General features: G+C 52.3%; 2 protein-coding genes across 4 annotated transcripts in view; both read right to left on the reverse strand.

Moving 5' to 3' along the window:
• Window positions 1-138: 138 nt before the first annotated feature.
• Window positions 139-22487, reverse strand: GBX1 (gastrulation brain homeobox 1). The gene is made up of 2 exons (XM_081533446.1): window positions 21935-22487; window positions 139-2884 (listed from the first exon to the last, which is right to left on the reverse strand). Exons 1-2 carry the CDS (start codon window positions 22485-22487, stop codon window positions 2334-2336), a joined length of 1104 nt encoding a protein of 367 aa, XP_081389572.1. The 3' UTR covers window positions 139-2333.
• ASB10 (ankyrin repeat and SOCS box containing 10) overlaps window positions 139-23694 on the reverse strand; it is a 40449-nt gene continuing 16893 nt past the window's right edge. For 2 of the 3 annotated variants that reach the window (XM_081533445.1, XM_081533441.1), the window contains exon 6: window positions 139-2881. The gene's annotated coding sequence lies outside the window, so the exon portion shown is untranslated. Of the gene's footprint in view, window positions 2885-23694 lie in introns of all 3 variants that reach the window. The other variant, XM_081533443.1, reaches the window with a different exon arrangement.

Here is a 23694-nt window from a genome sequence, read left to right on the forward strand (position 1 = left end):
AGAACTTGCCAGGTTAGGGTCCCCGCTCTCAAGGGAGCCCACCGCCACCCTGCTGGTGGCCTGTGTGCGCCGTGGGTGTGGCGGGCTGGCGGCCTCTGCGTGGGCGCCTGCCAGTGGGAAATTAACCAAGTAAAGCTATTGAGAGAGAAAACCGGATTTTATTTTCTTCATCCACAGCCCCTTTCGCAAGGCGGATAAGCGCCTTAAGCAAAGATAAGGGCAGAATAGACAGGGCTATGGGTATGTGTAAGATTGGGTTCCTGGGCTCAGACAAACACTAGCAATAATCATCTCCAGGTTCCCTAAGGAAAAGAAGCCTCTTGAGAGGGTGAATAACCACCTGGTGTAGTTCAGGAGGCTGCAGAGGCAAAGCCAGGCAAAAAAAAAGCAGATGACGGCCTTGGTTCTCCTCACCCAGCCCTCGCCCCTGCGGGCCTCTGCTCCTGCTCTCATTAGACTTGCGGACAGGATTCCTGAGAGCAAGGTGATGACAGCTCCTGGGATCCTTGACCTCTCGCTGCCTGACTTCTCTCCTAAAAAGAATCTCCCTCTGTAGGTTTCCTCTGTGGGTGAGTCTAAGATTTCAGACAGCCTTGATCTAGATCAGGGTGGGGCTCGTCTGGATTACGTTTTTCTTGGCCTCCAGCCTTCCTGGAATTTAGCCAAAGAAGAGAGAAGACCCTGGATGTGTGTCCCAGCCCAGGCACTGTGCCGCCGAGGCTCATGACCAGCCACAGCTCCAGGGTGCCTTCCCTCTGGCTGCCAGAGCCGCCAGGAGGGAAGGGCTGTCTCAGTCCCATTGGGAGATGCGGGCGGTGGACATGTGAGTGACTAGACAGCTGACCAGCCCGGAGCCGGGACCCACAGCACAGTGCCCTGGGGCACTGAGGAGGCTGGCCCGGGCTGGCCTTCTCTCCCCTTGCTCACCTGCCTCACTCAGAGCCTTTTAATCTCAGCGGCTTAGCAAGAGAGCAGGTCCTGTTTCTTCCCAGGCAGGCCCGTTAACCGTGACAGCAACTTCAGCCGGTTTCTGTGGGTACAGGACAACAACCCGTCTTGCAAAGGTGGGGAAGGAGCCGACAGCTTCAGCTTGTCTCCTTCCCTCCTGGTCTACCCTGTGCCCTGCGGCTGTCCCTGAAGCCTCACATCTGTCTCCTCTGTCCACCGCTGATGCTGTTCCTTAATTTGCTCGCAGAATCCCCACCCTGAAGCCTTTAACTCCTATCTCGGTAGCTTCCCCCACAGCCCACACCCTCCTAGAACTACCAGACACACATTCCTGCCTCCTGCACTCTGCAGTGGGTTCTCTCAAACGGAAGAGGATCTGGGATCCCAAGCTTCGCAATCAGGGCAGTGTGGGTGGAAGGGGAGACCACAATCAGTGCTGCAAGCACAGAGGACTGGATGTGGGTCCCCCGCTCCAGGCCCTCACGTCTGGAATGTCAGAGACCAGCAGTCATGGCCTGAGCTGCCGTGTCCTCTACACGGAAGACGATTATGATGGTCGGGCTCCCGGGTGACGAGGGTGAGCCCCTGGCCTGCCCCGGGCCCTCACAGGACTCATGGCCTCCACCTAGTCAGACATGGCCTGGACTCACCCCCTGAGAACCTGGGCTCTAGCACTTCACTTCCTCTCAATTCAAAAGCGAGTGAGTCCTCTACCCTGAAGTCGGAAGCAGCGGTGCCTGTTAGGAGCGTGAGATCTGGAGGCGGGAACAGTGGGCAGTGAGTGCAGCGGGAAAGGACGGAAGCAGAGGTAGGTTACGTGGGGGAGACGGTGAGTGCTGATGGGTACCTAAGGGGGCAGCGACAGTTCCAACTTTTGTTTCTTTGCCCGTCCTGCACCGTAGACAGGCAAGGTGGTGCCTGCCCTGGGACTGGGAGGTTAAACTGAGGCTGGAGGAGACACACGACCTCCCCAGTCCCTCTGGAAGACAGACCGAGGCAGAGAGCTCCATATATACAAACTTTACACAAAATAAATAAGGAGCTGTGACCATCTTGGCAGGTCTCACCCTGGCTTCCTTCCGCCCCTCAGAAGCGATTCCAGGGCATCAGTTGAGGGAACGGGGACCCTGCAGGCCCGAGGAGCCCCCTTTTAGTCCCAGCAGCTCCTCAATAGTGAGAACCCCTGAAGCCCAGGCCTGGGGCCTCTGGCATGGCCCAGGACCCAGGGTCCACAACTCAGGTTGCCAGGAGGGGCCCCCAGAGCCGTGCCAATTGCTGATGGAGCCCCATCCGAGGGCAGGACCAAGGCGGGGGCCCCTGTGGTCCCCAGAGCCCAGCCCAGTGTCCACACAGACCCGTGCCTCCCCAGGTCCCCCGGGGGCCCCTCAGGGCCGGGCCCCCTGCTCCATCTGTTGGTGCTGGCTTCTCACGGCAAACCTGTTGACGTGCACGGGTATGGGGACCACAATCTTGGGGTTTCTCACAGGCTCCCCAGAGCGGCTGCTCACGTTCCCGGCTTTGATGCGCTTCCACTTGGCCCGCCGGTTCTGAAACCAGATCTTGACCTGCACTTCGCTGAGCTTGAGGGCGTGCGCGATCTGGGAGCGCTCGGTCAGCGAGAGGTACTTCTTGCAGTGGAACTCCTTCTCCAGCTCCAGGAGCTGCTCGCTGGTGAAGGCCGTGCGGCGCCTCCGGCTCTTGCCTCCGGGGGCCGGGACTCCTGTCGAGGGCGCCCCCTCCTCCGCTGCAGTCCCCAGGCCGCCCTTCAGCTTCGGTTTAGGTCCCAGGAGGGCCCCTGGGCCCCCGGCAGAACTGTCCAGGAAGCCTTCGTCCTCACTGTCCGCGCCCGAGCCCTCTTCCTCCTGCTCACTGCCCGCCGGGTCTCCTGCGGGTGCCTCCAGCTTTTCCTCATCAGAGCTGTACACCTTCCCCTCTGCTGCGGGGAGTGGGGGCCAATGGGGTGGGGTGGGGTTGGGGTGGGATCGGGTTGCGGGGGGAGGCGAGGAGAAGGCAGACAGGTTGGAGGTGGCACATGGAACCGGGGCCAGGCATGGACAGCGTGCGGCCAGTGGAGAGACAGACGTGGAGGGGATGAGACGGGAGGGGAGGGGACACAGGCAGGGCAGGGTGGGACGAGGTTTGGGAAGACAGAGAGACGGGAAGAAAGGCATTAACCAGCAGAGACTTCACTCGGGCAACGTGGGGGAGGCATCCATCAAGAGGGCCCCATTCCCAGGACCCAGATGCCTAGGCCTCCAACCCTCAACCTCGTTTTCCTACCTGCTACCTCCCCGGCTCTCTCTAGATCCCGGTGAAGGGCTCCCCACTCACGGACTGCCCCTCCAAGCCCAGACTCTGCAGCTGCTCAGCATGATGAAACAGCTGGAGCCGGGCTCAGGATCCTTTCAGTCACTACAGGCAGGAGTGAGAACACAGGAGATTCACTTTTGCAGGACAGAGAGGAGGCCGCCTCTGTTCTCCTCCCGGGACTCCTCACCTGGCCTCAGGGGAAAAGCCATGCAAGCCCCTCTAGTCTGGCCCCTTTCCTTTTCCCTCTTTCCTGGAGCTGGGAATCTTGGCATCTCGTTTCCAGATGGAAACTTCAGGGTCATGTGATTCCCTCCTGCCCCAGGAAGTGTTACCCAAGGACCCGAGAGTCAGGAGGTGTCTGTACCCTCGCCTCCCCAATTCTCCGTAACCAGACCATCCAGCCCAGACTGGGGAGCCCTCCCACCACACACACCACCTTCTCGAATGCCAGGTTTTTCTTCCAATCACTCAGCTCCCCCAGGACCCTTTCCATCCTTCATTTTACAAAGATGCCATCTCAAAAAAATAAAAAAACGATGCCATCTCTTTCCCACCTTCCCTCTTTCCCAGCCAAGGCGGTGAGAAGCACCAACAGCTGCTTTCTGCCCAAGTTCAGAATCCTGGGGACCCTGAGCTCGCTGTCAGCTGAGAACCGGAGGGAACACCGGAGTCGGAGCAAGAAACAAGTGCAGCGGGGGAGGGAAATGCAGAGAGGAAAAGGGGAAAAGAGAGATTCTGACTCAGTAGGCTGCTGGTTATTTGTAATCACAGGCATATAAACATTTTAACCCATACATAATTCTGAAGTTTAATTCGACCGTTGGTTGCGTCATAGCGACATTTTTGTCAGAACGGCAGACAAGGCATGACAAGTGTTTTTTAGTGTTTGAGTTTTACAAAATCCCTTGTTTTCTGCCCAAAGGACCAATCAACAGGGTAAACCACAAAAAGTCAAAAAGAAAACCGACCGGTAGAAAGGAGAACGAGAAGAAGACGGATTAACCCGTCAACTGAACAGTCAGCCCCTCACCAATAGAGCTCGCGGTGTACAGGTGGGGGCGCATCCGTGCACATCACCACGTGTGTCGCACGCACACTCCGAGGTTGAGAAGATGACTCGGTGAAATGCTTCCTAGACGGGCAGTGCACGCGCGCATGCGCGAGGCTGGAGCATCTCCACGCTCCCCGCGGGGCCGGCCCTCCTCTCTCACCCCTGCCATCCGCCCGCGCCCCCGCACCGGCCCGCTCACTTTCAGTTCCCTTCCGCACCTGTTCCTTTGGCTCAGGACCCGCGTTTACATTCTCCTCAGAGGGCACGATCCAGCCCCGCCCGGCTCACCCACCCTCCGGCCCAGCCCGCCTTTCCACCCCTCCTCGGGCGGTGTTGTCAGGCCCGGGCCCTGTTTCTTCCTGGAGGGCTTCCTGCTTCATCCGACCATCTCAAAGCCCACGTGGCACACCCCCTGACAGCCTCACCCAGTCCTCCCTGCTCCCCTCGGAGGAGGGCTTGGTTCTCTGACAGCCCACCCAACTTCACCCACCTTGCGCCCACCAGTGACCTGCCCCTCGGGGCTCACCTCCCAGCACCCCGGGCTTTCTCCCTGACTTCATCCCGCCCGATCCAAAATCGGTTTAATTTCTGCAAGATTCACATCCCTGGGTCCCCCTTTCATGTCATTACGGGCCCTTCCCCAGGCCAACCCCACCTCCCCAGAATGCAAGTGTAACGTCCGGTGTCCCAAACTGGACCCCTGGACCTTCTCCCAAGTCAGCTCCTCCTGGTCTGAACCCCCCTCCCTTCCCATCTCAGGTAGTGCTAACTACCCGCCCCCTCCCTGTTATTCCGACCAGACCTTCACTCCCACCACCTGTGCCCAGCTCGCCAGCAAATCTCAGTAAAGCCCCTGCCCAACTGACTACTCATCACCTCCTCTGGGTCCAACTAGCCTGAGTCACCCTCCTCTCTTGCTAGTTCATCAACGTTTTCTCCTGCTCTGCCCCTCCCACCCCGTCCCCTGCCCTTCCCCTGACTTATTCTGTTTGGAATACTAGGTTCTTCACCTAGATTCTGTCACTGGCTCATTCCCTATCTGCTTCAGGTCTTTACCAATGAGACCTTACCTGATCTTCCTTTTTAAAATTAAAACTCCCTATGCTTCCCATCTCCCTTCTCTGCTTTACTTGTTGCTATGGTATACGTAACCAACTTTATTCATTTATTTTTATTGGTTGTCTCTTCCTACTAAAATATAAGTTCCATGAAGGTGGGCTTCCCTGGTAGCTCAGCTGGTAAAGAATCCACCTGCAATGCAGGAGACTGAAGTTCAATTCCTGGGTCAGGAAGATCCCCTGGAGAAGGGAAAGGCTACCCACTCCAGTATTCTTGGGCTTCCCTGGTGGCTCAGCTGGGAAAGAATCTGCCTGCAATGCGGGGGACCTGGGTTCAATCCCTGGGTTGGGACGATCCCCTGGAGAAGGGAAAGGCTACCCTCTCCAGTATTCTGGCCTGGAGAATAGTCCATGGGGTTGCAAAGAGTCAGACACGACTGAGTGACTTTCACTTTCTTTCATTTTCCAGGAAGGTAGAGATTTATATATATACATAATATATATATGTATATATATATTATGTATATATTTCACTGCTATACTCTCAGCATCTAGAAAGTTACCTGCACAGAGTAGGCACTAAAAAAATACCTACTTTTTAAATTTATTTTTATTTGGCTGCACCAGGTCTTAGTTGTGACATGAGGGATCTAGTTCCTTGACCAGGGATCAAACCCAGGCCCTCTGCAATGGGAGCATGGAGTCTTAACCACCAGACCACCAGGGAAGTCCTGGATAAGTATTTGTTGACTGAAAGAAAGAAACTACTCCTGAGCACTTTCTGATTCTCCCTCTCTGTCCCTCCTTTCTCAAACCTTTCCTAAAATATTCCCTACAACCCTGTTTCTCCAGCCCAGCTCCGGACATAAGACATCCTCTCCATAAATATTATTGTCCCCACTTTCCAGTGAAAGTGAAAAGTGAAAGTCACTCAGTTGTGTCTGACTCTTTGCGACCCCATGGACTATACAGTCCATGGAATTGTCCAGGCCAGAATCCTGGAGTGGGTAGCCTTTCCCTTCTCCAGGGCATCTTCCCAAGCCAGGGATCGAACCCAGGTCTCCCACACTGCAGGCGGATTCTCTACCAGCTGAGCCCCCAGGGAAGCCCTAGGCCCTTGGATCTCAGAGTCACTGGAGAGGAGTCCGTGTGCGGTGGGAACCGACAGGATCTTATGCTAAAGGAAATCAAGGACAACCCCCAACATCATTACTAAATCCTCCAACTTTTAATTTCTAATTTTTAAAACATGGTTTGCAGTAAACAATAACAGAAAGAAAAGCTTGTTATATCTTGTTAAAGCCCAGCCCAGTACTACACTACTTTAACCAGCTACTACAGAAAGGCAGAAACTAGGATTCAGGGCTTGAAGGATGAAATCATTTAGCAGAGCTCCAAGCACCCAGGGGGTGTCCAATAAATCTAAATTGATGATGACTGAGATGAGGTTCCCAGGTTCCCGATCTGGCAGAGCCCTCCTGAGATCAAATCATCCATCCCTCTGTCTTCACGCAGATTCCGTGAACATCGAGCCCACACAAGCAGGCCACCCCCAGCACTGCGCTTAAAGCCATATAGGAAGCACAGGTTCACAGCCTCTCTCGGTTACTCGATCCCGGTGGGATTCTGCATGGTGGTGGTGGCGGGGGGAAGAGTTTCTCTCTGAGCCTTTACACTCATGACATTGAGGGGTCTGATAAGCAACTCTTGGAAGGAGATGGGGGCAGGGAGATAGAAGAAAGCAACAGAGAAGGGAAAATACAGCTAGCTCTCAGAGGAGAGGGTTTGGGACAGTGAATGAGGCTGTGGGAGGCGGGGCAGACAACCAGGGGCAGAAGAATCAGATGATCAGTCAGAGAAACTGAAAGGGCTGAAAAGTTTAGGGAGAAAATAGAAAAAAAAATCGGGGGGGTTGCAGGGAGAGAGAGTAAAAAGCCTTCCAAAAAAAACCACCCCAACAGATGCTAGATTTCTCCACCCTAAACACTGATGGATTTGGAGCCCAGCCATTTGTTCTTTGCTCCACCAGCGCCAGGAGTACTTTAGAACTCAAGACCCAAAGTGACCGGAAACATATTCTGAAGGACGGGCTGAACAATAGAGCAGTCCAATCCTTTACAACATAGCAATCCTGAAATAGCCTTACCAGTTTCTCCTGAATTAGCTAAAAAAATTAATGCAAACTCTTTTATCAAATTCATAATACATACTAAATAGTAAGCATACTCAGAACAAAAATTGCACATATAAAAATGGTTTTGACTAAAACCTGACAGAAGCACATCTTGTTGATAAAATTTCTATTTGCAAAATTTGATGTAGAATAATTGAATCTGGTGAATAAAATGTCCATCAAAGTAAATTTCTAACTGCAGACGCTATATAGCTGGCTAATGTGAACAAAAAATTTGATCAATAAAACACCGTTGAAAATCTTGTGTGGGAAATAATGATCCTGGTGAGAAACTTTTTGGCAGAAGGAAAAGTGTTTCATTGGGAACAATCTGGCTGTGCCAGGTAGGACGGCCAAACAGAGAGGGTCTGTCCTTTGTGTGTAAAAGTGACATCCCTGGTTATATGGGAGAACTTTGACCTATATGTAAAATAGATAATCAATAACGACCTACTGCATAGCCAGGGAACTCTACCCAATACTCTAATTACCTATATGAGAAACGAATCTTTAAAAGAATAGATTTATGTCTGTGAAGTGAAGTGAAAATCACTCAGTAGTGTCTGACTTTTTGCGAACCTGTGGACTCTACAGTCCATGGAATTCTGTAGGCCAGAATACTGGAGTGGGTAGCACTTCTCCAGGGGACCTTCCCAACCCAGGGATCGAATCCAGGTCTCCCGTGTTGCAGGCAGATTCTTTACCAGCTGAGCCAGCAGGGAAGAAGATTTATGTATATGTACAACTAAATCTGGACATGGAACTGGACATGGAAAAACAGACTGGTTCCAAATCAGGAAAGTAGTACATCAAGGCTGTATACTGTCACCCTGCTTATTTAACTTATATGCAGAGTACATCATGAGAAATGCTGGGCTGGATGAATCACAAGCTGGCATCAAGATTGCCGGGAGAAATATCAATAACCTCAGATATGCAGATAACACCACCCTTATGGCAGAAAGCAAAGAAGAACTAAAGAGCATCTTGATGAAAGTGAAAAAGGAGAGTGAAAAGTTGGCTTAAAACTCAACATTCAGAAAACTAAGATCACGGCATCTGGTCCCATCACTTCATGGCAAACAGATGGGGAAACAATGGAAACAGTGAGAGACTTTAGTTCTTGGGCTCTAAATCACTGCAGATGATGACTGCAGCCATGAAATTAAGACGCTTACTCCTTGGAAGAAAAGTTATGACCAACCTAGGCAGCATATTAAAAAGCAGAGACATTACTTTGCCGACAAATGTCCATCTAGTCAAAGCTGTAGTTTTTCCAGTAGTCACGTATGGATGTGAGAGTTGGACTATAAAGAAAGCTGAGAGCCGAAGAATTTATGCTTTTAAACTGTAGTGTTGGAGAAGACTCTTGAGAGTCCCTTGGACTGCAAGGAGATCAAACCAATCCATCCTAAAGGAAATCAGTCCTGAATATTCGTTGGACGGACTGATGCTGAAGCTCCAAGACTTTGACCACCTCATGCGAAGAGCTGACTCCTTGGAAAAGACCCTGATGCTGGGAAAGACTGAAGGCAAGAGGAAAAGGGGATGACAGAGGATGAGATGGTTGGATGGCATCACCGACTCAATGGATATGAGTCTGAGCAAGCTCTGGGAGATAGTGAAAGACAGGGAAGCCTGGCGTGCTGCAGTCCATGGGGTCACAAAGAGTCTGACAAGACTGAACGACTGAATTGAACGGATAACTAAATCACTTTTGCTGTTCACCTGAAACTAACACAACATTATAAATCAACTATATCCAATATAAAAAAAATTTTTAAAAAGAGTACACTGTTTTCAGCTTGTTCCCTATCGGTAGGTCTAGAGTATGTGAAAAGCCTTTGGTATCTATCCAGGGGAAATGGCAGAGGGGCAGCTGTTATTAGGAAACATCGAGTCCTCCTGGTAGAGGCTGTTTTCTTGAAAAGCAGAAACCACACAGTTTGAACCATGATTACTTGCAGGGTCCACTCCAGGGGCATGGTCCCTCTGCAGAGAGCAACACTCAGGCTTCAGGGGTGCCCTTGCAACGAGTCTTCCTTGGGAGAGAACGAGAAGCCCTAACATGGGGCCAGAGACTCCGTGGTAGGTGTTCTCCAGTAGGAAGAACAAATAGCACCAGACCCAATTCTCTTGCCTGGAGAATCCCAGGGATGGGGGAGCCTGGCGGGCTGCCATCCATGGGGTCGCGAAGAGCCGGACACGACTGAGTGACTTCACTTTCACTTTTCACTTTCATGCCTTGGAGAAGGAAATGGCAACCCACTCCAGTGTTCTTGCCTGGAGAATCCCAGGGATGGGGGAGCCTGGTGGGCTGCAGTCCATGGGGTCACACAGAGTCGGACACGACTGAAGCGACTTAGCAGCAGCAGCATACCATTTAGAGAGGAGTCCACTGCCGCCAAGGTCAGCGAGGATGACGGGCCTGGGTCATGAGCCAGAAGAGCCTCCAGGATGCAGAACCACCTTAGACCCCCAGCCACGGGAACTCACAGAGCTTCTGCACCATCCAGCCCTCACCCGGCCTGCTCTGGTCCAGCTGACATATAACCAAGTCATTGTTTGCTGAGAAGCCTCTCCTCCACTACACTCAGTTCTGGCTTCTCTTCCCTCCATTTAAAGAACAACGACCTTCACAGGCGGGTCTTCCCTGGTGGCTCAGCGGTCAAGAATCTGCCTACTAATGCAGGAGATGCAGGTTCAATCCCTGGGTCGGGAAGATCCCCTGGAGGAGGGCATGGCAATCCACTCCAGTATTCTTGCCTGGAGAATCCCATGGACAGAGGAGCCTGGTGGACTGCAGTTCATGGGGTCACACAGAGTTGGACATGACTTATCGACTAAACAACAACAACCCTCACATGCCCCAACCCCCTCTCTGGACAACTACCCAGCTTCCTGAACACAGAAGGGCGGGGTCAAAAGGTGGGAAAAATCCAAGGCATCTCCCCAAAAAGAGGTATGTGTGCCCCACCTTCATTTTACCATCACACCCAGTTTGTAATTATTTCTCTTTTTGGAGACGGTGCTTTCACCCATCCTTCATGGCAACTGGTTTGCTTTCAATGTGTCTTTCTTTCATCCTCGTTAATTTCACACCCTGCTATGCTGCTACTCCTTGCTATACTTTCAGGTAAAATAAGGAATATTCACTCCCTCTCTCTCCACTCTCCCTGTGACTCTTCAGCATTCTGGACTCCAAATCCACATGAGAACTTCCTCTGTGTCACTGCGGTCCAGAGCCCCTCCCACCTTCTTGACAAGGTCGCTGAGACTTCCCCACCACCGCCCGCCCACCCCAAGCTTGGAGGTCCTTTCAGGGCATACTAATGCGACTCATTGGAAAAGACCCTGATGCTGGGAAAGACTGAAGGCAGGAGGAGAAGGGGACGACAGAGGATGAGATGGCTGGATGGCATCACTGACGCGATGGACGTGAGTTTGAGCAAGCTCCGGGAGTTGGTGATGGACAGGGAAGCCTGGCGTGCTGCAGTCCATGGGGTCGCAAAGAATCGGACACGACTGAGCGACTGAACTGAACTGAATGTGGTCATTGCCAAGAGCACCCATGCATGATCCTTCCCAAGCACTTTCACACTTATTATTGTTATCTTCAAGCAACTCACTGAAGTAGAGCTGACATAGTAGTAGTAGCAATGGGAGGTTAGTCACCTTATTTTCAGGTGGAAAAACAAAACTGAATTTCAAAAAGATTAGATGATTTCCCAGTCACACCACTAGGGGCAGAGCTGGTCCAGAACCCTGCTCTCCTAAGTCTCCAATCAGCTCTTCCTACTCTGCCCAGTAAACTGTCTTCTCCTCCCTCCACTTGGAGAAGTCCTCCCCAGATCTTCATCAGATCAACAGCCTTCCTATCAAATCCAGTTTAGGTTTAGACCTGGTCCTTATCAGGACCACTTATCACCTCATCCTCAACATCTTCCCTTAACATTCTTGGAGAAGATCCTTAAAATCACCGCAGAAGAGGCCTCACTCCCCGAATCTCACCTTTGTCCTGTAAACAGGCCATTTTCTCCCTCGTTCCCAAGACAAAATTCCCACCTGACCTTTCTCCTGTTTGCTTTTTCCATCATTACTGGTTTGTATGATATTACCTTACCAGTCACTATTTCTTTTATTTAAAAGTGTGTTTTCTCACTTAAAGAACAATACTGCCCCAAATATTTATTTATTCATTTGGTTGCCTTGGGTCTCAGCTGTGGCACTCGGGACTTTCACTGTGGCTTTTTCCGCTTGCCTCTCCTGTTCACTCATGGCACCTCCTTCTTTGGCCGCTGTTCTCTGTCAACTGCCCAGAAGAGAGGGAATGTCAATCACATTTCTCCACCTTCACAATCACGAGGACAGTGACCTGGACCTTGCCGATCCATACATTCCCATCTCCTGGGGACTTGACTCAAGCTAGTGAGTCGGTCTTCCTAGGACTTCATATGTGCTGCACTCCACTGGGGTCCCGGCCTGGGATTATAAGATTTAGGGTGGCTTACAATTGTGCCCTCCCATCCCTCTCATCAGGAGAAAAGGAGGCAAAGGCAGAGAGGGGAGCCAGACCGAGAGCAAGACAAACAGACCCAACAACATGGCTTATATTTTTGGATCCACGTGAATCAATAAATGTCCGTTTTAGTTTAATTAGGGAAATGCTCTGAATATTCATTGGAAGGACTGATGCTGAAGCTGAAGCTTCAATAGTTTGGCCACCTGATGCCAAGAGCTAACTCAATGGAAAAGACCCTGATGCTGGGAAAGATGGAGGGGAGGAGGAGAAGGGGGCTACAGAGGATGAGAAGGTTGGATGGCATCACCGACTCAATGGACATGAGTTTGAGCAAACTCTGGGAGATAGTGAAGGACAGGGAAGCCTGGCATGCTATAGTCCATGGGGTCACAAAGAGTCGGACACGACTGAGCAACAGTTGTCACAAGCCACCCAAACAATTCTGACTACAGGCACCACTGTAACTAGAAGTGACAGGAATCACATGACTCCAGGGAAAGGAAGCCCTTTGCCTCACTCCCATACCTCTCCCATCCAAAATAATTTCCCCAAAAAGGTACCCAGGTCATCCCTCAAATTACTCATAATAGTGCCACCTAAAATTGAACAAGTTTGAAAGTTATTTGGACTTTTAAAAACTCTCCTTAATCCATCCAGCATGAATTATTTTAATCCAATAGCTGTGCTCCTAACACTAAGCTGAGATCAGACATATGAGGGAATAGGGACTGTGAAGAAGAAAAAAGTTTTTTGTTTATTTGTTTGCTGCTTTTGGTTTTATGTTTGTTTTAACGGAGAGAACAGGAAGCAAGAATAGGCTCCCGGGGACACAGCCGAAAGGCTTTGGGCAGCCGTGTCCACGAGGTGTCTACAGAGAGTTTCTCACCAACATGTAAGACAGGAGAACTGAAAAGAGGGACAAAGAGCCAAAGACAAAATCTGAAATCTACCTGTATTAGATGCATGCAGTGTTCTCTCCGGGTACGCCCCGTATAAACTAAGTCCTCGGAATACAAGGCTATTTTACCATCACTCCCAGAAATATTTGTCCTTTTCAGTTCAGAGAGTGTCACCCATCACCATCTCTAGTAAAAGGCCTTTCCCAATTTAATCCCCAGGAAAGCGCTCATCTGTTTCCAGCATGTGGACAATACCGATAATTTCTTGCCCACCTATTACTTTAGGAGGCTGGACAAACTGTTTCTTGTTTAATCTTCAAATCCATGAGGGAAGGATCGCTGCCTTTCATTTTACTGGTGAGACAACGGAGACTGCAGAGGTTAGTATTCTGCCGGAGGTCACAAAAGAGGTGGTGCTGAGATCGGTATGCACTTGACCTTAGCCAAAAGGCCGAGAAGCGATTGACATCGGTATCCAAAACCTGTGTCTATTCCTCCAGGCAACACGGTCTCTCCGTTATCAATGAATGAAGCAGAGACTGAAATCCACTGTCACCCTGCCATAAATCCTGTACCAGGGACATTCCCGATGGTCCAGAGGTTAAGAACCTGCCTGTCAGTGCAGGGGACGCGGGTCCGATCGCTGGTCTGGGAATGAAGAACCCATGTGCCACGGGGCACCTAAGCCTGTGCGCCACAACTACTGAGCCTGTGCTCCAGAGCCTGAGTCACAGCTGTTGAAGCCCGAGCACTCTAGAGCCCGCGCTCCCCAATGGGAGAAGTCACGCGGTGAGAGCCCGTTCGCTGCGACCTGAGAAAGCCGGGGCGCATCAACAAGGACCCAGCGCAGCCCAAAAACACATCAATAAAAATGATCTTTTAAGAATCCTGATGGAGAAATAGCACAGGGGACCAGGGGCTGATCACACAGGGCAGCTTTTCTGTTCCTCACTCACCATGGGGCACTTTCTCCTTCCTCACGACATCTGGTAGGTCACAACTGATCTCTGACGTTTCTGGCCCAGATAAGATCTACCCCACCTTTTATCAAGGGTTCTCTCATTCCGTACAACAGCTCTCCGTAGCCACCACTCAGGCAACACACCCCTGGTCACAGAAGATGGAGCCTCTTCCACCCTAGAGCCCAGCCCTGATTCCATCCTGAGATGTGGGTATCCGGATGCTGCCTCCTCAACAGTGACCATGACAACTCAGCACTGAGAAGCAGAATCTGCCCCCAACCCCTTGCTTTTTTTTGTGGTGGCTTTTTTTTTTTCTTTTTTAAAGGGAACAATTCACTAATAAAGGTATCCTTACAGATAACAGAACGGTCAAGCTGGAGTGACCTTAGGGGTCACCTAATTCAAACCTCTAATTTTACTGACGGGGAAGCTGGGACACACAGAGGCGTGGTTTGGCCAAGACCACTCTGTTACATACTCCCAGGACCTGTGCAAAATTTACAGGATAGTTGTCATCCATTCCAGCACAACCCAGGGCTTTCTAGGTGGCTCAGTGGTAAAGAATCCACCTGCCAGTGCAGGAGCAGAGAGAGAAGCGGGTTCAGTCCCTGGGTTAGGAAGATCCCCTGGGGGAGAGCATGGCAACCCACTCTAGTATTCTTGCCTGGGAAATCCCCTGGACAGGGGAACCTGGCGGGCTTACAGTCCATGGGGTCACAAAGCGCTGGGCATGACTTACTGACTGAGCACACACACACATGCCAACACAGAGTGCTTCTCACCTCCAGTCTCGGGGTCATTTCGTCTCCCTCCCTCCCGGTACACCTGCATCGCTTCTCTTCCCATTGCTCCCAGTACAGAGTTCCAGCTTATCCAAAACTTCTACTTGAATACCTGAAGCTCCAACACTTTGGCCACCTGATGTGAAGAGCTGACTCATTGGAAAAGACCCCGATGCGGGGAAAGATTTGAAGGCAAGAGGACAAGGGGACGACAGAGGACGAGATGGTTGGATGGCATCACCGACTCAATGGACAGGCGTTTGAGCAAACTCCGGGAGATAGTGAAGGACAGGGAGGCCTGGTGTGCTGCAGTCCACGAGGTCGCAAAGAGTCGGACATGACTGAGCGACTGAACAAAAACTATCATAATTCTCAGTCAAGGAATCCATCTCTCACTGCCCCCAGCTCAGAAGGACTTTCCAGTTCCCCCACCCTCATTTTCACGAAGTGTTTTCCCCGCACAACCCTGGTCTCTGTTAGTTTTGGCACCACCCTGCCTTTTGCTTCTAGTAACGCAATTCCTCTCATCGCTGGACGAGTATTCCTTTCCCTTCCATGATGGGAAGGGAGGGAAGGCAGTGCCTCCTGACCACCTGCCTTGCTGTGCTGTCTCTTGTGACCACAACTGAATTCACCCGTGAAGGTCACTCTTCTGTCACACCAATTCAAGCTTCTCTTTTCCCTCTCACTCTCCCAATTGGAGCTTCAGAACTTCTTCCACGTGACCCTAAGCTGTAACTTTCTCCAAGAATGAGTTTTATCGCCAGTGAAAAACCCCAACCTCTCCTCTGCCGCTCCTAATCCAGACCTCCCGTATCACCCCCGCAGTGGTGGGCACCCACCTGAAGAGGGCGCTCTCTACTTTTCCTTGGTTCGGAGGCGGGGTGACCCCCATTCCCTCTGGGGAAAACCTCTCTCCCAGGGAGTTCTTTTCTTCTCACCGTTCCTCTTTAAGCTCTCCTCTTTTTTGTATATCTACCCCACTACTTGATTCTTTGCTGCTTCCTAACCCCCAACCCGTTTCACCACAAAGATCCTTCTTTCTGTTATTTCCAAGGCAAAAATCCTTGCCTGTAGCTTCTCACTCTAACACTGCCCTCAATGCAAATACTTTGCTCAGAATATTATGTTCCTCCAGCATAGCCTATTCAAGCCCATTGTGCTGAGTATAGGAATTATGCTCCAACCGTCTAGAATCTAGGCTTCCCTGATAGCTCAGTTGGTAAAGAATCTGCCTGCAATGCAGGGGACCCTGGTTCGATTCCTGGGTCAGGAAGATCCCCTGGAGACGGGATAGGCTACCCACTCGAGTCTTCTTGGGTTTCCCTGGTGGCTCAGCTGGTAAAGAATCTGCCCACAATGCGGGAGACCTGGGTTCGATCCCTGGGTCGGGAAGATCCCCTGGAGAAGGGAAAGGCGACCCCTCCGGTATTCTGGCCTGGAGAATTCCAGGGACTGTATAGTCCATGGGGTCACAAAGAGTCGGACATGACTGAGCGACTTTCACTTCTAGAATCGTCAGTTCCCTGGTTAACAGCAGAGACCCCTCTGTCTTCCAACCCTCCCGGTGCTGCCTTCACTGCGGCACGAGGCATGTCAATATCCATTCCAATCCTCCCAATAACATTCTCTCTCTCACCCAGGGTCAACCAAAAGTGGCAGCCTGAAAAAGCCTGTGAACCCCTTCTCAGGACAGTGCTTTTAGGTGCCTAACATAAAACACATAGGATTACATTAGAGGGCAATTATATAAAATAGTTATCAAATATTTAAAATGCATTTGAGATATAATCATTTACATTTATCAGTTCATTAAACAACATGATGTCTCCAAAGATTGTTAATTTGTATGAAAATATTTGTGATCTCTATTGGCGACAAAAATCTCAGGTACTGTGGACCCTGCAATAGTTTCTGGCCTACCTTCATAATCACAAGACATGCCAAATTTTAGTGAGAAATTAGTAGAAATGTAAACGTAAAAAATTTTTTCCCCATCCATAATTAACAGATTTCCTCATAAGGGGTCCATGGAGTCCATGTTAACAGTCTGACTTTAAATTCTGAGGCTAGAAAAACAAGCTTTTAGTTCTATAAAACTGAAAGGAATGTTAAAAATCATCTGAACTAAAACTTTAACATTATAGGTGAGGAAACTGAAGCCTAGAGAAGTTATAAGATTTGGAATCTCCTATAGGGTCTTAAGTGGCTTCCCTGGTGACTCAGACAGTAAAGAGTCTGCCTGCAATGCAGGAGACCCAGGTTCCATCCCTGGGTTGGGAAGATCCCCTGGAGGAGAAAATGGCAACCCACTCCAATATTCTTGCCTGGAAAATTCCGTGGACAGAGGAGTCTGGGGGCTAAATCCATGGGGTCACAAAGAGTCGAACACGACTGAGCGATAAACATAGCGTCTTAAGGGCTTCCCTGGTGGCTCAGCAGTAAAGAATCTGCCTGCAATGCAGGAGCCGCAGGAGATGGGGGTTCAATCCCTGGGTCGGGAAGCTCGCCTGGAGAAGAGAATGGCAACCCACTCCAGTATTCTTGCCTGGAGAATCCCATGGACAGGGAAGCCTGGTGGGCTACAGCCCACGGGGTTGCAAAGAGTCAGACACGACTGAAGCGACTTAGCACACACGCCAATGCAGAGTGTCTTAAAACTAAGGCCCAATAGACACACAGCAAATGTTTCCTGAATTGAACTCAGTGGCTTGCTGAAGCTGTAGAGCCAATGACTGACAAAGTTGAGACCTGAACCCCTGTGTCACTCCTAAATAAACGTCCATTTTCACTCACATGAAGTTAATGCAACATGTGCCTTTCTGTAAACGTCAATGGAGCGGTCCCTTTCCCTGAACGCTCTTCCTCAAAATTTCTAGGAAAACATGCTCTCCATCACTCCCAAGAAAAATCTCCCTCCTGTTTCTCACAGAAGTCTCTGATTCCACGTCACATCATTCTTCCCAGTTTTTTTCTCTTGTGAGTAAATATATTCCAACAGTCATAATGGATACCTGTTCAGGAATTAACTGATGGGCCGTCTTCAGCGCTCCCTGCGCTCCCTGCCTATGGCCAGGTGCATGGCTGACCTCAGTCAGCACTCAGATACCACGCTAGCCTCCTTGTATGGTTTCCATTATTATTGCCAGTCTCTATTCAGAAATTAGCAAATCCTTTTTTCTGTTTGGTTTTAGAAGAGAATGCTCGATACCCTGCCATCTCCCTCCCAGGTTAGTCCCACCACGCTTTCTTTTCCACACCATCTCAAGCGCAAGTGGTCTTTTCCTCTCCACGCTCAGCAGTGGCATTATCTTTCATAACAATCTCTCACTCTGTTTGCATCGTTGACCCAACAATCACATACAGAATCCACCATCCCTTACCACTTAACTATTTGTTTTCAGGCAATCCAGCCCTTTTCCCCGAGTGAATCACTGCTCTGAAACACCTCCAAATCCCAGTTTTCTCCTGCATTTCTCCGAATAGACAGCTCTTCTCATCATTCCCTAGCACGCAGCACCCGCTTCCCGCATCCTCTCTGTGACGTGTGTGAGCTCCACATTCTCAAGTCAGCTTCTATATGTCTATATGTGACCGATAACTCGGTCAGAGCTCACACACCTTCACACGCAAGATCATCTCTGCCTGCCCCACTCAAGGCAGAACTCTCTTTCTTCCTGTCATTTGGGGCCAATTGCTCTCTTCCCTCTGTATTCCTAACACATCGACAACTTCACTACCCACCTGTTTCAAAGCTCTTTTCCCTTCATCACTTTCATAGGACTGCTACAATTCTTCAGATTTGATATGTCAGCTATGGTGCATATGAGGCTACAGACCACGTGAAACGTGGCTGGTTGAACTTGAGGTGTGCTGAATGTGTGAGACACACACTGGATTTCAGAGACAGCGTGAAAAGAGGATATCAAATATCTCATTAAATTTTTTATATTGAATAATGCTGAAATAATATTTTGGACATGCTGGGTTAAATAAATTATAAAAATTAATTTTGCCTGTTTCATTTTACTATTTGAATGTGGCTAAGAAAATTATTTTAATTACATAAATGACTTGCTAGATGGCACTGCTCCGGGTGCTTCTGTTGATTCATACTTTTAAGTCTTCCCTGCTATTTCAAAATTCTGTTATCACTCCTATTAAGACATCTCTCCCAGTTATCCACACCGACTGCTCCCATGCTCCAAACTTAGAATTGCTTTCAATGTGCCATTTTCAAATCTTTTCTGCCCCCATTATTTCTGAACACGGTATTTCTCTTTGCCTGCTAATATAGCTTCTACCCTGCCATCAAATCATAATAAAGCTCTGCTTTCTTCCTCATCAATTCTAGTAGGGCGCTATCTGTCTCAACGCTCAGCAAAATTTTTAGAAATAGTCCTTCTAATTCCCAACAAAAAGAACTTCACTCCTCATCCTCCAAATTGCCCTATCTTCACTGTAATTTCATTATAATGGATAGTAATTGTAAGACAGTAGACAAAAGTAAATTAATAACTTCAGACCCATGTTACCCATTCACACTAGGATAGCGATTCCTCCCCTGTCATTTTAAAGATGCCATGTCTTCTCCAAAATCTCCTGTAATGAGGTTCCAACTCCATTATTTGCTCTAAGAACTCTTTTACTTCGTACTAAATACTCTATTACAATTTACCAAGCGGAGTGTTCGCTTTCCCACCACTTTCAGCATGGGCCATGTGTCATCACTCCTCAAACTGATTCCACGTCTAATGTTTCTGGAGTTGCTTTTTTCTTTTCTCAACTCTGTTGGGGAAAAAAATCAAGACTGGGAAGGTGGACATGAGTGGCGAGGTGAAGACGCGTCGGGAGAGTTTGCACTAAGAGGGAGAAGAAGCCGCAGTCACGCAGTCACGAGGAAGCCCTCCCACTCATCACCTGTGAAATCTTGCCTTCCTGCTCAGCCCCGGAAGCCCCACTGAGAACCCTTTCTGTGCCTCTCCTCCTAGTGGGGGGACGACCTTCACTCCAGCACCTCTCAGAATTCTTCCTCTGGGAGGTCTCCTTCCCATCCTTCTTAGCAAAGAAATTCCTTTTCTTTGCTCCAGGAACGACGAACAATCCCCTTTACTGCTTCTAGCGTTCTCTTCAGGTGATGAAGATCTTTTCTTCCTTGTTGTATATATAAATTCATTTCTTGTAACTCTCAACATTGACAAACCTCTAAAAAAAAATTACTCCTAGCGTTGAAACGTTCCCCTCTTTCCTACTAGTATATTCATTTAGCTCCTTTCCAGTCCTCTCAGGACAGAACTCTTGCACACACTTCTGGGCCAGAAATGCTGCTCCCCCTTTTCATGTAGCCAGCACTAGAAACCCTGTGCACACGCCTCTTCCAACAGACAGCCCTCTCCTTTCTCATATTCTCTGTGGATTATCTGGGTATACCGTCCGTTTGTGCATCCTCTATTCTATTCCTCAGTGTTTCTCTTCTGTTCTTTCCTTCTGCTTTTCCCCACCTCCATGCCTGGTGTTACAGCCAATATTCTACCTGCAGTAAAAGAGGCTCCACTACACAGATGGGTCAAAACAAGAAGTGGGGGGACCCTGAAGAGCAGGACGAGTTGCTTGTTCTCCCATGCCCTGGGGATATTCCACCCCTGCTCTCCTCCTCTGGGAGGTCTTCCTCTCCCCTCCCCCTGTGCTCATCTGTTCCTCAGGTGTCCGCTTCTCCTACTGCCTCCAAACCCCTTCACACTCTCCCCCAATCCCCCCCTGGCTCTCCTGTCTGTCTCAGGACTCTCCTACCCAGCACCCCACTGATCCTTTCCTCCTCCCGTCCTCCCGTGGCTCCTCCCCACCCCCACTCTCTTATCTTGCGGACTTCTCCTCCCACGTTCCAGCTGCTGATCTATCATTTCCTCTGGATCCTCCCCCAGGAGATGCTGCCTAGATCTCAGTCACTAGTTCCTCCTGGTCCAACCAGGTACAAAAAACCAGCAGCTGAGTACCCTAGAGCCAGAATGCCCAGGGCTAAAGGGGGAAAGAGACAGACAGACTCTAGAGCACCCCTTGGGGTCTGGAAGAAGTACTGGCCCTTTGGACAACTCCGAGGAAGGGCCCAGGAACCCGTCCCCAGGAGTAGCTCTCTCCTGGCAAAGGACAAAGGGGGCTCCTGGCTCTCCTTGTCTCCACTAGAGTCGGAACCCCAGGCCTCCTGGGTCCCTTCCACCTGCTAAACTGGATGTGATGAACGGTTAAGCAGAGGCAGGTTCATCCTGATGTTAAAGAACTTAAAGCTTCAGGAACACCACACTTGTAAGCAGTCCCTGTTTTTCTTAAATAGGGCCCACCCACCAAACTGCATAAGCTACAGGTCTTGGGTCTCGCACACCTGAATCTGCTTCTGGAGAGTGAAAGCTTTTCCAGCTTCTAGGGGTTAAAGGTCAACAGGGAGGCCTGTTTGGACTGATTTGAAACAGGGTTGTTTGAATACACCTCCCCTCTCCCGAGAGGTGATCCTCCTATGGAGGATCAGAGATCCCTGAACAATCTCTTAGCTGAATCTCACTGGTTCCAGGATCTTAGCTGCATTCTGGACTCCCAGTACTCCCAGGCCGAGTGGGCCACACCCCACTCAGCCCGGCCTTCAGCCTATCTCTGGGCCTCCCAGACCACCTCTGTCTGGCAGTGCTAGGCCCTTGCTTGGTTCTCCAAGGCTTGGCTGTAAACCTCCAGTTCAGAAGAGACCTCCACACCCAAGAGACACACAGGTCCCCCCACCATCAGCACCACTTTAAGACGCTCCCTTTGCCCCTGCGTTCCCACGGCCCGCTGGGGGTCAATACCACCGTCTCCGCAGAAGCCCTTGCTGAACTGACAGCTGCCCACTGCCCCCTCACCCAGGGGTCTGGCTGGTGGCCCCAGGAATCCCACACTTGCAGCTTCTCTATTCCCAGCAGAGGAGCAAGAGGTTCTGCAAGCAGCCGCGGGAGCCGGGGCCGGAGGACTAGACCGCCGGGAGGCAAGCCGCTAGTCTGGCCGGGAGCACGGGCGAGTCTCGGGCCCAGGCTGCAGGCTCTCTGGAGACAGAACTGGCAGCGGATCTGGGACCTGGAGGTGGCTCCGCACAACGGCGGGCCATCTGGGGCTCCGGGACTCCTGGGGCTCCGAGAGCAGGCTGCCGCCTCGGACTTCCAGGGGGACCAGCCTCCCGCCCGGCGCCCCGGTCGGCCCCAGGCACTTACCCGGCAGACTTGGGAAAGTCTCGGAGAAGTGCGCAGGCGGGGGCGCTGGGGGTTCTGCCACTTTCTCCCGGGCGGGCAGCGGCTCCTCGGCGTCCAGCCCGCCCTCCGGGCGTCGGCCGCCCGGCTCGGGGTGGTTTCGGGCGGCAGTGGCGGCGGCGGCGGCGGCGGCGAGCTCCGGGGGCCCGTAGAAGGCGTCGGGCGGCTCCGCGAAGCTGGGCAGCGCGGTGGTCAGAGCCACCATCGAGGGCACGGCCTGGCCCAGCCCCGCGCAGAAGGTGTTGGTCAGGCGGCCGGCGAAGGAGGCTAGCGGGGCGAGGGGCGGGAGGCCGGCGGGCAGCGGCGCGGGGGCCAGCGCCTGCGGCAGCACGAGGGGCCGGTAGGGCATGAACATGGGGTAGCCGGTGTACAGCAAGTGGCCGGAGCGCGGCGGCGGCGGCCCGATCAGAGAGTCGATGGAGAAGGCGGTGCCCGGGCCACCCCCGCCGCCGCCGCCGCCGCCGCCGCCGCCGCCGCCGCTGCCCCCGGGGGCGCCCCCGCCGCCGGCTCGCTGCATGGTGCCCGGAGCCGCGGCCGCCCCGGGGCGCTCCCCTCCGGGCGCCGCCGTGCGCCCCCGCGGCTCAGGCGCCCCGCGCGCGCACGCCGGGCTGGCTGCCTGGCTCCCGGGCCGAGGTGGCGGCGGGGCGCGGGCTCGGCGCAGTGTGGCTCCGGCGCCGCGCTCCTCTCGCTCATAAGGAGGGAGGGGGCGGGCAAGCGGGCGGGCTGGGGGTGTCGCCCTCCGGACTCATCCATCTTCCTCAAATTACGCTTCACTTCCTCCCTCCACCCGCAGCCGCCGCGCCCGGGCTCCTGCTCCCTCCGCAGAGCCCGTTCCCAGCGGCTCGGCCGGCCGGCGGGCCCGGGACCCCCGTCCGCCCCCCGCAGCCCAACCAACTATTATTAATGGAGATTGATGAGGCCGGACATGCCGCTTTGTGAAAGTTTGCGGCCGCCGAGGAGGCAGCGGCAGCGGCGGGACCGGTGCCCCTCCCTCCGGCCCGCCCGCCACACCCCTCCCAGCTCTGCCCACTCGGCTCCGGGCGCGGACCGGGAGGCGGGTCCCCGCGTGGACCGAGCGCGGGACGGCGGGCGCGGCGAGGGCGTGGGGGCGGGCGCGCGATCGAAGCGCCCCCCGCCCCTGCCCCGGTCCGGTCGCTGCCCTTCGTCGGACTCAGGGCCCGTCCCCCAGCGTGGCCTGCCGCCCGCCCCGCGACGCCCCCTCCCGGGTCCCCCGGGGCGGACCACGCGGCGGGCGCCACCTCGGGCGGCGAGGCGCGGACGGCAGGGGGCGCGCTCGTCCGCGGTCCCGCGACTCTGGACCGCTCTTCTAGGTGTGTGGGGGGGTCCTTTTGGTCCTCGAGAGACCCGGTTCACTCTCGCTCCCGGCGGTGCCCCTCGTCACTGGCTCCTCCTCACCCCCCCTCCGCCGCGGACTCCCCGGGTCCCTCACCCTGGCCTCCGTGGGTGATTTCCTCCAGTGTCCGCCGTGTACCAAGTACTCACCGTTCCTCCCGCCCTGCTCCCTCCATCTTCCCATCCTTTTCGTCCTTTCCCGCCCTCCTTTCTATCCCAATTCCTATTTTAAGGCTCCTGTTTCTCACTCCCTATCCCATCCACCTTATTCTATTTGCCCCCTCATTTCTCGCCTACATCGGTCTCTCTTGTCTGTCTGTCCGTCCGGGTTTCCCTCCCTCGCTCGCTCTCCCTCTCTTCCGCTATTAATT

Source organism: Giraffa tippelskirchi, chromosome 10 (genome assembly GCF_054371585.1).
Source record: "Giraffa tippelskirchi isolate mGirTip1 chromosome 10, T2T-mGirTip1v1.2.pri, whole genome shotgun sequence".
In the NCBI taxonomy this organism is placed as follows: Eukaryota; Metazoa; Chordata; class Mammalia; order Artiodactyla; family Giraffidae; genus Giraffa; species Giraffa tippelskirchi.

Bases quoted from the DNA above. Each gene is read 5' to 3' on its own strand.
- GBX1 (XM_081533446.1), bottom strand. From the start codon at position 22,487: ATGCAGCGAGCCGGCGGCGGGGGCGCCCCCGGGGGCAGCGGCGGCGGC. The intron at 2,885-21,934 runs GTAAGTGCCTGG...CACTCCCCGCAG, and splicing joins GACTTTCCCAAGTCTGCCGG to CAGAGGGGAAGGTGTACAGC.